Source organism: Dendrobium catenatum, unplaced genomic scaffold, assembly GCF_001605985.2.
Source record: "Dendrobium catenatum unplaced genomic scaffold, ASM160598v2 fragScaff_scaffold_506, whole genome shotgun sequence".
In the NCBI taxonomy this organism is placed as follows: domain Eukaryota; kingdom Viridiplantae; phylum Streptophyta; class Magnoliopsida; order Asparagales; family Orchidaceae; genus Dendrobium; species Dendrobium catenatum.
In genome coordinates this window covers 1,484,683-1,497,949 of record NW_021318968.1, presented here as the reverse complement: position 1 = coordinate 1,497,949, position 13,267 = coordinate 1,484,683, and the positions used below count along the sequence as shown (strand labels likewise).

Sequence of the window (13,267 nt, the reverse complement as noted above, 5' to 3'; positions counted from 1 at the left end):
GGATGATGTCCAAAAATAAGATTTTCCTAAGTAGATATGGCAGCAGATTCTTGCTGTATTGAGCCGATCGTCCTGGCCGATACAAAATCGTCCAGGACGATGTGTTTTGCATAAAGACGGTTGCTTTAAAGAGGATGCCCTAATTAGGATTTCTACTTTTGTCAGATCGTCCAGGACGATATAAATATCGTCCCAGACGATGTTACCAAAAATAAAAAACTTTTAGGGCACAATAGAAAATCTTCCAAGATACAAATCATCAGATGCCACACTAAATACAATAGACTCAAGAAAGGAAAAAGATTACAAACTGACACAGGCCTAGTCTACCCAATCTTGAGCTGGTTTCAGATTGCAGTCGATAGTGTGGACCTGAAACGTTAGTAGAAAGCAGTCATAGAGAAAAAGAATGTTTGCTATCATCAAAATCATAAGCCATAGATCCGCAACAATTTTAGGTTACTTTTGAAAATTTTAGATAACATTTTTTCATTATTATCATAGGAGATGAAGCTGCAAATTCAATTTTTTTAATATCACCTTCTCCAATTAGGCCAAAAGGCAAGCTTTTGTAATCTTCATAGTCGACTATTTCAACTAGATCATAATATATATTTTTTGTGCTTTTATTGCTCTTTCCACGTAATCTTCATCTTTTATGAGTTCATTTTATTTATGTGAACATGAAATTTTGCACAACATTAAAACAAAAATTTCTGAGCACACAATATTTATAATTTGATCATAATATATTGGATTAAAAAAACTACATCTAATTTAATTGAGAATATTCCCAAAAAAATTATTTTTAAAATAATAATCATGTGATAATGAATAAAAAATTTCAAATGAATTCATTGCAAAAATTGTAAAGATTTTGGTTAATTGTTAAGAGTCCCAACAAGAATCATCATAGTTAAATTTTCTTAATTTAATATGTTTTTTATTAATATAATTTATAGCTTTGAAATCTTTAATAATAATAATAATTGATACGTCACAAAAAAATCACCTTGATCGGGCACGAATGTAGATGCAAACACAAGTTAAAAACTTATAAATTAAAATTCGGGATCATCCAAGCTTTGAATATATGGAGATTAATTTTAGTAATAATAGATCTAGTTGGGGGTTTGTGACTTTGGGTAATAAAGTCATTAATATGAGTACATGTTTTAGATATCTTGGGTCTATTGTTCTGAGTGATGTTGAAATAGATGGAAATATTATTAGTAGAATTCAAGTTGGATTGTTGAAGTGAAGGAATGCAACGGGCTTGTTGCGTGATAGAAAAGTCCCTTTCAAACTTAAGGGAAAATTCTATAAGATGGTAGTGAGACCTGCAATATTTTATCGTGCAAAGTGTTGGCCATTAAAAGAGAAGCATAATATTAAGTTAAGTGTTGTAGAGATGAGGATGCTCAGGTGGATGAGTGGCTTTACTCTTAGAGACAGGATACAAAATGAGCATATATGTGAACAGGGTGGAGTAGCTCAAGTAGAAGATAAGATTATAGAGAGTCGCCTTAAATTGTTTGGTCACATAGAACGACGACCTTCTGATGACCCGATTAGGAAAGTAGATGTATTAGATCTGACATATGTTAAGAAAGGTTGAGGTAAACCTAAAAGACTTGATTAGAAAATATTAGAAATGATCTTTCTTTATTAGATTTAGATGAGAATTTGACTCTTAATAAGACACAATGGAGAAAAAGGATTCACATAACCGACCCCACAATAGGATAAAGGTTGTTGTTGTTGTTGTTGTTGTTGTATCATCCAAACTCTGATTTTAGCAAGCTTATAGTCAAAATGAAAATCTCGGGGAGATGAACTCAAAGACGCCAGATTCAGTCCAATTTGAGACGAAATGAGCTCAAATAAAATGATCAAAGCCAACTTGAAATCTTGGAGCATTAATTGGATGGCCAACTGATATCCAAACATGACATGTTTAATGTCGAATCGAGCCACTCGACTAGATGAATCCAATAACCCGAAGATTACTCAATTATGACATCATTACAGCACTCAAATTCTCCATAAATACTCTATGATCATGGGAACTAATATCGGTTGTTTAATGGAACACTCCCAACATGCCCTTGATTTTCTTCATAATTACTAGCCATGCCACTTCCGAATAACTATAAATAGCCCTCCATTCTTCACATTATGGGGGAAGAGAAAGCTTAAGAACTCTATTGTACTCTCCATCCAACTCTGTCACCGCCAGAGTTCTTGCCAACCTCCGTCGTCTACAAACTACAGTTCCTATGACTACTATCACCCGCTGATTACAGCCCCTCTAACCACCGTCTCTCATCGATTACGATCACTCTGACTACAGTTTCCCGTCAACTACGATCCTCTGTCCATCATCGCCCGCTGAGTACAGTCCCTCTGACCACCGTCACCCATCGACTACGGTTCCTCCAACCACCCATTCCTATCGACTACGATCCCTCCGACCATTATCGCCCATTGACACCTACAGGTTTAGCATTCAATTCCGTTAGTTTCGACCCAATTGGAAAAAGGTAAGGTTTTGAACTTTTGAGTTTTTCAATTATTCACATATCTTTGAGAAAATTTTAATGCATGAAATTAATTGAGTGTGCTCTAAAATGTGTCCCAAGTATTGCGTGTGAATTTTGGTAAAATTTGATAATGACACTTTTGGAGCGCAACGGCGTTAGGTGTTCAAGAGCAGTGATGCTATACTCAGCCAAAGTGCCAGAAAGTGACATCGCGGCATCAACTCTCGGGTTGTTGCATATTTTTTAGCACCGTAGTGCTCCAATTTGAGCACCGCAGTGCTAAGCCATTATGAACTTATTAAATATTAATTTGTTTCTATTTAATTTGATCATTTGTATTCGAGCAGCTGACATGCATGGGAGAGAAGAGAGAGGTTGGAGAGAGAAAATTCACATTTTGAGCCACTATGGGTCAGCCGTCAACCCTTTGGGAAAGTTGTCTGGATCAATGTATGTCACCTTATGCCTATCTTAGTTTTCAAATATATGAAAGTTTTCTGATTAAAATTATATTTCTGTTAGCGAAAAACACGTATAATTTTACACCGATAAAACTTTCACCGCGAAACTTTTTATATGTTATATGTAATATGATTATGAACATTTTGAGTATTTTATGAAAATTGTATATTAGTTATTTTGGAATTTATGCGATTTTAATTAAATAGAAAATAATATGGACTGAAAAATAACATTGTAGTTCAATAAATGTCTTAAAATAGTATTTTACACTTTCCTTTGTAATTTGGTTACATTTTGACATTGTGAAGATTTACCTAGTAGTAAGTTCAGTTGTTTACCGTTATGCAATACTATGCAACTTTAATTCAGGTTGACTCATTTAATAAACAAGTCGGATTTGGGTCTGAAATTTCGACTCATTTAATATTTTTTTCTTTAAATTCTATTTGCTTGCAAAGTATGATATTTTTATTTTTTATCAAAAAACATAAAATGAGCAATGTATAAGTTATAAAAAAACTTTAACTAAAACTAGTTAGGGGATTAGGTTAAAGTCATTTGGGTTGTTAGTTGGTCGGATTTTGGCTCATCTTTTGACCCATTTATTAAATAGGTCGGATTCTTGTTGATTGGATTTAGGTCATGTCAATTCCGAGTCAGACCCAAACCTCACTCGTAAAACCCATTTTGACAACCATAACTAGGAGAAACTGATGGCTTTTGATCCATCTGATCGCTCTTAACAGAAGGCAAAGTATATATCTTGTGCAAAAATAGAAGATCGCATACTTAGTCAACTTAATAAAAAATTCTAATTAATCTTAGAAAATAAATAATTGTTTTATTAAGTCATGTTATTCAAGCTTTATCATAATAGTGCTTATAAAAATTAATAAACATAGTTAAAAACTTAATTTATTTATTGTTAATCTATAGAACTAATTAAGTGTACATTACTATTAAATAATTAATTAATTAACAAATTATCTTAAATTTAATTGTTATAGTTTTCAATTATAACATTTTAACACTTTTTATATTAAATGATTTTTACTAAATCTTCTAAGCCAAGAATTTATAACAATTAGCTTAATTTACACTTAAGCAAGCTTAGAGATAAGGTTTGACTTAGGCTTTGTTTGGGATGATTTTTTTGTTGTTTTCTAAAGCGGTTTTTTAGTATAAAAATTAAATTTGTGTATTAAAAAATTGCTTTAAGAAGCACTAAAAAAGCCGTCTCAAACGAAGCCTTAACTTATGCTTAGAGAAATACATTTTAATTGTTTTAGGTTGTCTTTGATACAATTATTAATATTGCTTTTATAAAATAATATTATTTTGCTATTTCACTTCTACATATATAAGAACATTTCTTGCTTAGTTGTGAAAGATACTGCAGCCAGTCAGTCAGGGACGAAATCAGCCTCTATTTTAAGGGTGAGCAAAATAAAATTATAAAATACATAATTCGAAGAGGAAAGTTGAAACATAGTGCTTTAGGTGTTGGAGCTAGTGGGGTAGAGAAAGATGTGGAGGAAGAAGAGGAAAATGATGATGACATGGATGATGATAATTATGATTTTGTTTGGAGCAGATTTTTTTTTTTTATTGTTTTCTTTTTAGTATGTCAATCACAGTTTCTATTTGATATTATTTTTTCGTTGTTTTTAAAAATCTTAGGCTAGAAAATTACTTTTTAAAATAATTTTTAAAAGTTACTTTCTCCATAATAATTTTATAACCACCTTAACAAAAAGTTGCAACTAAAAATTCTAATTAATCTTAGAAAATAAATAATTGTTTTATTAAGTCATGTTATTCAATATTTATCATAATTAGTGCTTATAAAAATTAATAAACATAGTTAAAAACTTAATTTATTTATTGTTAATCTAAATGACTAATTAAATGTACATTACTATTAATTAATTAATTAATTAACAAATTATCTTAAATTTAATTGTTATAGTTTTCAATTATAACATTTTAACACTTTTTTACATTAAATGATTTTTACTAATCTTCTAATCTAAGAATTTATAACAATTAGCTTAATTTACACTTAAGCAAGCTTAGAAATAAGGTTTGACTTAGACTTTGTTTGGGATGATTTTTTTTTTGCTTTTTAAAGTAGTTTTTTAGTATAAAAAATAAAATTTTGTATTAGAAAATTGCTTTAAGAAGCACTAAAAAAACCGTCTCAAACGAAGCCTTAACTTATGCTTAGGGAAATACATTTTAACTGTTTTAGGTTGTCTTTGATACAATTATTAATATTGCTTTTATAAAATAAGAGTATTTTGCTATGTAATTATCTAATTCACTTATACATATATAAGAACATTTCTTGCTTAGTTGCGAAAGATACTGCATCCAGCCAGCCAGCCAGCTGGGGGCGGAATCAACCTCTATTTTAAGGCTGAGCAAAATAAAATTATGAAATACATAATGCGAAGAAGAGAGTTGAAACATAGTGTTTTAGGTGTTGGAGCTAGTGGGGTAGAGAAAGATGTGGAGGAAGAAGAGGAAAATGATGATGATAATTATGATTTTGTTTGGAGCAGCTTTTTTTATTATTATTGTTTTCTTTTTAATATGACAATCACAGTTTCTATTTGATCATTATCTTTCCGTTGTTTTAAAAAATCTTATGATAGAAAAATACTTTCTAAAGTAATTTTTAAAAGTTACTTTCTCCACAATTATTTTATAACCAACTTAAAAAAAATTTGCAATTAGGGGTGTAAACGAGTCGAGTTTTGGCACTATCGAGCTCAACTCATCAGTTGGAAGGTGAACTCGAATTTGAGCTCGTCCCACTGTAAACGAGCTCAAATAGGCTCGCGAGCCTCAACGGTTGTCCTCATCGTCCGCGTCTTCCACCTCTAGCAGTCTAGCGTCTTGCCGTCTTCCTCATCTTGTCGCCTTCAATGCTCGTCCCAAGGCACGTTGATGACTTGATGCAACCCCCTCAATCCACACGTCTGCCTTGTGAGTTGTCCGCCTCGAATGCGAGCAGACTCAAATAGAATATATAGGATCAACAAACCATTTAGAATTAATTTTTAAGCGGGATTAGGCGAGTTCAAATATAATAAATAAAATAAAAAAGAAATGTAAGTGGTATATTTGATATTAAAATAATATAGGGTGGTATTCATGTAATATTAAAGTTTTAGGTGTTAGATATATAAATAAGATGTTATAAAGTGGTATGTATGTAAATTTCCCAAAATATTATTAGTGAATCGAGCTGGCTCATGAACTCTCGAGCCGAGCGTCATCATGCTCGACTCGTGAGGTCGATAAGCTCGACTCACGAGCCCATAAACGAATCAAGCTCGAGCCAACTCAAGAGCCGCATTGGCACACATACACCCCTAATTACAACCATTCAATCAACATTGTTAGTCAAGTAGCACACAACACCAACAATGCTTACATAATTATTTATTTAAAAAGTTATACAACAGAGTATACATAACACTTTCAAGACCCAAAAATAACATTTGAAATAAGGAAAATATGGCTCAAATGGGGAAAATTATTAGGTCCGGTCACCTGACAGAGAGATACATCCGGATTTCTTTCTGGCTATTGTAAAAGCGCAGCTGCTTCAGTAACTTCGCTTTAATGTATTTCTCTACCAGGTGACGGGACCTAATATTTTGCCCTCAAATGGAGACACTGTTAGGTATCCCCTTACCGGTAAGCCCACCGACCCGACTGAAGTCCGAAGTATTGGGATAGAGCAAAGTGTATGGAATCTCAACCTTTCCATTCCTATTCTTCAGCTTCTCGTCCTCATTCCTCTTCACAATGCTTCTCTCAATCTCCACTAATCTCTTCCCAAATCTGTTGAACGCTTCCAGCGCTGCTTCTTCTTTGGTCCAGACTGAAGAGTCTCGCTGGCCCAGATAGACCTCATCTGATGAATGTCTTGACAATATCTCTATCAACGAGACCCCCAATATGCTCTGAAATTGCCCTGCGTACAGTGAGATGAGATTTTAGCTCTGATGGAGTCAAATATGTTTAGAGATAAATAGGTTTTAAAGCCTTTAAATTTGTTTAGAGATTAATGAAATAATAATTACTTATCAATTGTAATCATTTCCAAACACACTTAAGGGCTGTTTGGTAGCCGGATTCGAGCGAAATCTAGCCAAACAGCCTAAAATGCAAGTCCTCGTAGGCGGAAAATTCCGCCTTTTCATGCTAAATCTCAGATTTCAGAAATCATGCTTTTTGCTGGATTTTCGAAATTCGTTGGCTGGAGAGGAACAGTCCGCTCATTAAATATATGTTCTATAGCCAAATAGTTACGCGATATTTAATAGGATTTATCATGAATGTTAACAAACAATTCAAGATTTATGAAATCCGGATTTAGCAGATTTACGAAAACCTACTTAAATCAAATCCTATGTGCTACCAAACAGGCCCTTAGGATATGTTTGAGATAGTTGCAGAGTGAAGTTGATGTGGAAAAAGCATTTGACTATTCTAATTCTAAAAAGTAAATTTCTATAATTTTTTTTTAAATAGATAAAAAGCAATAAAAAAATAATTATCAAATAAAATTATAATTATTATCTGAAAAAGTAAAATAACGAGAAAGCTATCCCAAGCATCTTTAATGACTCTGATTGATACTAACTAAAATTTTCATATGGATTATCAAAAAAGCGCTGCTTCTTCTTTGGTCCAGACTGAAGAGTCTCGCTGGCCCAGATAGACCTCATCTGATGAATGTCTTGACAATATCTCTATCAACGAGACCCCCAATATGCTCTGAAATTGTCCTGCGTACAGTGAGATGAGATTTTAGCTCTGATGGAGTCAAATATGTTTAGAGATAAATAGGTTTTAAAACCTTTAAATATGTTTAGAGATAAATGAAATAATAATTACTTATCAATTGTAATCATTTCCAAACACACTTAGGGGCTGTTTGGTAGCCGGATTATTGAGCGAAATCTAGCCAAACGGCCTAAAATAAAAGACATCGTAGGCGGAAAATTCCGACTTTTCGCGCTAAATTCCGGATTTTTGAAATCATGCTTTTTGCTGGATTTACGAAATCCGTTGGCTGGAGAGGTATAGTCCGCTCGTTAAATATATGTTCTATAGCCAAATAGTTACGTGGTATTTAATAGGATTTATCATGAATTCAGGATTATATTTAGGCCCCTCAAGATTTCTGAAATTCGGATTTATCGGATTTACGAAAACATACTTAAATCAAATCCTAGGTGCTACCAAACAGCCCCTTAGGATCTGTTTGAGATGGCTGCAGGGCGAAGTTGATGTATAAAAAGCATTTGACTATTCTGACTCTAAAAAGTAAATTTCAATAATTTTTTTTTAAATAGGTAAAAAGCAATAAGAAAATAATTGTCAAATAGAATTATAATTATTATCTGAAAAAGTAAAATAGCGAGAAGCTATCCAAGCATCTTGAATGACTCTGATTGATACTAACTAAAATTTTCATATGGATTATCAAAAAAAAAAATTTATCTTATTTAAAGAAAATTTTGTATTGGATGTCATGATCAAAAAATGAGTAGGATGATTCTTAATATTTTTAGATCTATTTTGAGAAGATGATTACTATTGTAATCAAAATCAAATTATTCTCCCCCTTACCTGTAATCGTCCTCAAAAAAAGCAAATCCGGGTTTTCCCGCAACGTCTCATACTCCGGCGATCCAAGCTCCGGCATCAACCGTCGACTGATCGTAGGCCGATTTGGCGAGTAGCCGGCATAGGGATACTGGCCGAAGTTCACGGCGGCGTGAAGGGCGGAGGCAATCCATATGACTGTGGTGCAAGTGCGAATAAGTTCTACCACTGTGCTCAATTTCGGCCACCAAGGCTCATCTTTCTTGTCGCCATGGCCGATTTCTCTTAGCTCTTTCCACCAGGCTTGTAACTCTTTGTCAGTGGATACTTCGTCGTCGCTGGTGTAGTAGATGGAAGAGTATTCGGTCACCCATGACTCGATGGCCGACCAGATGGCCAGTCCGTCGACGGCGTAGGGGTAATCCTGAATTAGCAGACGAAGATTATGAGGGCTTGTTGGGTCCTCTACTGCCACACCCCTGCAAGATATTAACTTTGATCATAATTTTAAAACAATATCGCTAATGCTTCATCAAATTAAAAAGAAAAAAGAAAAAAAGTGTCATGCCTCTTGAGAAGATCAGCAGGAAGCCCTTGTTCAGTGAAGTTCCAATTCTGATATACAGCTGAGGACATCTCCATGGCGTACTTGCCGGGGAAGACGGTGGCTTCGAGAATGCCGCCGGCGTTGATGAGAATTTGTCGTGCGAGTGCGTTTATATTCATCGTGTCACGATAGTGCGGGCTCAGAAGCTTATGAATCGGGTGCATCACACTCAGCTGTCGATGAGTAGCTATCACAAATGGCTCTATGGCCGCATGAGTGTTCAACCTGTGCAAATTCATTAAAGTCAACACCTTTTCACCATCGAATGGTCTAAAAACTGAATTTTTATGCATGCATACCAATGACTAATGAGTTGGTGGACGCCGGAGTCGTTGACGGTGGCATAAGCCTTGGCGAGCTGCCAAATGGACTCTTTGACGCCGCCATCGTTGTCGTCCTCCGGCGGAGTGAAGACACGGCTGACGGCGCCGAGCTCTTCGCCGTCTGGATGGGGAAGGCTCAGCTCTATAGCCAGTGGCTTTAGAGTGCTGTCTTCCTGGAGGAAGAGGAGAGTCCTGGTTGCGTATACTTTGTTTGGAGTGTTCTTGTTGATGCGGTTCAAGTAAGGCATCAAAGCGTCATGATGATCTAAGATGAATAGCTTGTTTCTTTTCAGTGCCTGCACAGTGTTAACACTTTTGTATAAGCTTATGGAGAGAATCTAATGAATTCTTTGAAGTTTAAGGACATCTCCAAGCGAAAATCTCATTTTTCACTCTAAAATATAGTAAAACTAAAAAATGACGTGATTCATCTCCAATCGAACTTTATTTTGCAACATTCTACGAAGGTAACCACCTTTCTGCTCTTTAGCGCGATTTTTTGGAGAATTCGATTGAGACAGAAAAATGACATTGGTGAAATAGTGCAATGCCACCGAAAGCAAATAGCGGAAGATTTGGCGTTCGACTGGAGCAGCCGAACGACTCCATACGCATATTTGATATTCGATTGAAGATGCTCTAAGTTCATCTCCAACCGTAAATCTCATTTTTTTCACTCCAAAATACAGTGCAACAAAATAATGGAGTGATTCATCTCCAATCGAACTTTATTTTAACCTCATGGGTAACCATCTTTCTTCATTGTGCGTTTCTTCGCAAAATCCGATAGAGACAGAAAAATAATGCAGGTGAACAATGCGACGCCAATATTGACGTCGCACTATTCACCCTCAACCAAATACAGGAAGTTTTGACGTTCAGCTAGAGCTAGCGAGCAACGCCATTCATGAGTTTGGAGTTCGGTTGGAAAAGGACTAAGTAGTTAATAATTGATTGAGTACCTGTTGGACAGTGAGGCCGTCCAAGTTCTTTTCAATGTGGGAAGCCGTTATGGAGCTCTGATGGTTGCCATAAGTAACTGGATCAAGCTGGCTGCTGGGAGGAAAAGCTTGAAGACGGCTTATGATGACAGGGTTGACACCTGCTAGCATCTCCCGAGCAAATTCTTCATCTGTTCTCCATGCCAACTTATCATCTATGTCCAAGATGAAACCAAATCAGTCAAATCCTAATTTGACAGAAAGATTACTCTTTGATCGATTTTTTGTGATAAAAATGCGTACATTTGATGACTTGAGGCAGGGGAAGTTTAAGAACGTGCTCGCCGTCGGTTCTTACGAGCTCTTTGATCATCTCGAATGGAATGTTGTTCTTAAGATGGTCGAGCGCCGGGCAGTCCGGCAGCCGGAGACCTCCTTCGTAGAGATTGAGAACGTCTTGGAAGGTTTCGAACTGGGTGGGCGTATGGTCGAAGAGGGAGCTGAGAGTGGGAACCAGAACCTGAACGACGGACTTGAGGGCGTAGGCGAGGAAGTCCGACATTTTCAGGTGGCCGAACCGCTCGTCTCGAGGAACGTAGATGTCGAGGCTGAGCAGTGGAAGCCGGCTCTCTGTGTTGGGATCTGAGCAGGAAGAAGAAGAGATATTAAAATAATAATAAGATTTCTTTATGCGAATTTACATATATGTCACTCATTTTCTATGTATTTATATACAGAATACTTTCTTTTTAATATTTTCGAAAAAAATAAATGATATATGTGTAATGTTGATTATCTATAAAAAGTATCGGTATATTTGTAATAAAAAATTATGGGATAATTTATTAGACTTATTTAGTAAAGTCCTTGTAGGAATTTCTTATTTAGTTATTTTTTAGGAAAAAAAATTGGCATAAAAAATCCTCATGCCTTTTTATATTAGGATTAAAATACATAGAATTCTGATTAAATTTAATTTTTATCTATCAAAATCATTTTAAAATAAATACAACACATAATGATTTTATTTAAGTTTATATTATATTCACATAAAAATAAATCCAAATATATTGAATTTCATCTTTATAAAAATTTTGATAAGAATATTTTAAGTTTGGATGATTATTAATTATGGATTTTTTTTTCTTTGGAAGATTTAGGCCAATTAAGCCAAACTTCACATTTGTAAGACTTAGGTTTTATTTGAGATAGTTTTCTTACTGTTTTTAAAATCAATTTTTTAGTGCAAAATTTTTTAGTTTAAGAAATTCTTGTACTAAAAAGCAACTTTAGAAAAACCATATGAAAGTTGTTTCAAACGAAGACTTATGCTTAGTTTGGGATAGCAGTTTTTTAGTACATAAAATAAAATTTTTATACTAAAAAGCTACTTTAAGAAGTAGTGAGAAAGCCATCCCAAACAAAGCCTTAGGGTTTAGGGACAAATTTTTTATTGCTTATTAAAACAGAGCTTTAATAAGTATTGTGTTGCATTTGTGAATTTATGATTAAGTTCGCTTAAAGCACCAACAAAAAATAATTGAGTCAATATGTACCAGACTTGGAGGATGGTCGGCTAGTGCGACCGCGGCGAGGATAAGGGTAGCCCTTCGAGCCACCAAGAACCGGTCGAGCCAAGTCCGGAGACCTATCCGGGTCGCCGAGATCATCATAGAAGGCATAGCCATAGACTCTATCGTGCTCCTTTAGCATGCCTTCAACATTGTCACCTCTAAGATTATGTAGTTCTTCTTCTCTGTATTGAACCAAAGTCTCTGGTGTCTTGCTAGGAAGATAGCTCTGAATAAAATAGTAATTAACCGTCAAAGCTAAGGGTAATCAACATTATAAAACGTGTAATTTACATATTATTATTATTGCATAGCTTTTTATAAATTTCTGTTGTGGAAAGCTGTTTTGACTATCTTAGTAGAGAAGTTGCTTTCTCCATAAAAATTGTACAATCAGCTTTATAAAACATTGCCATTCCAAGCAGACTCTGGGCCTGTTTGGGACAGCTGTAGCTTTTTGTAAAAGTGATTACAATTTACAAGGGTGGAACCAGGAAGAGCTCAGGGTGGACAATTTGACATCCTTGAATTCATTTTTCTCTTAGAAGAGTAAACATTTTAACTATTTTACCTATCTTCACTAAATGCAACTATGCAAATTTTAAGAGAAAAAAATATTTTCTATTTCATGCATACAATTATGTATTTCACTATCCTATTTTTTCCAGCCTTAAAAAAGAGGCTTATTCCAATCCTGAGTGGTTATAAAATTGTTATAAAGAAAATAATACTCTGAAAGCTACTGTAGAAAGCAGCTTTATAGTACAATTTTTTTTAAATACATCGAAAATATAATAGTCAAACAAAAATTGTTGTTGCAATTAAAATGCGAAGCGGTAAAATAGATGAATGCAAATTCGCAAAAGTACTGGGTTTTATTATAAAAGATGCTGTGCACGACAACCTTCTTCTCTTTTAATTTCATAAGAAAAATGAAAATTGAGAAAAATTAGAAGAAAAAAAAACGATTTTAAAACTAATTAAAAAAACAAAAAACAAAATAAAATAAAAAGTTAAAAACGGAATTAGCTGTCTCTAAAAATAATGTAAAAAAAAGAAGTCACCTCCACTCCGTACAGCATATTACAGGTTATCCATTAAAAAAAAATTGGCGATTATATCATTCTGCAATTTTTAATAAAACAAATTATGTAACATAGATATCTTATTAAAATGTTGATCCGATTGACTT

General features: G+C 34.4%; 1 protein-coding gene across 2 annotated transcripts in view; it reads right to left on the bottom strand.

The window, feature by feature from the left end:
• Positions 1-6,353: 6,353 nt before the first annotated feature.
• Positions 6,354-13,267, bottom strand: part of LOC110107728 (probable linoleate 9S-lipoxygenase 5) — a 10,362-nt gene continuing 3,448 nt past the window's right edge. Inside the window, exons 3-10 of one of the 2 annotated variants that reach the window (XM_028694605.1) lie at positions 12,061-12,304; positions 10,808-11,146; positions 10,526-10,719; positions 9,540-9,859; positions 9,202-9,465; positions 8,658-9,112; positions 7,711-7,810; positions 6,354-6,893 (exon numbers count right to left, since the gene is read on the bottom strand). In XM_028694605.1, coding sequence (XP_028550438.1) covers positions 6,680-6,893; positions 7,711-7,810; positions 8,658-9,112; positions 9,202-9,465; positions 9,540-9,859; positions 10,526-10,719; positions 10,808-11,146; positions 12,061-12,304 — 2,130 coding nt within the window. In that variant the 3' untranslated portion in view covers positions 6,354-6,679. Of the gene's footprint in view, positions 6,994-7,710; positions 7,811-8,657; positions 9,113-9,201; positions 9,466-9,539; positions 9,860-10,525; positions 10,720-10,807; positions 11,147-12,060; positions 12,305-13,267 lie in introns of both variants that reach the window. The other variant, XM_028694606.1, reaches the window with a different exon arrangement.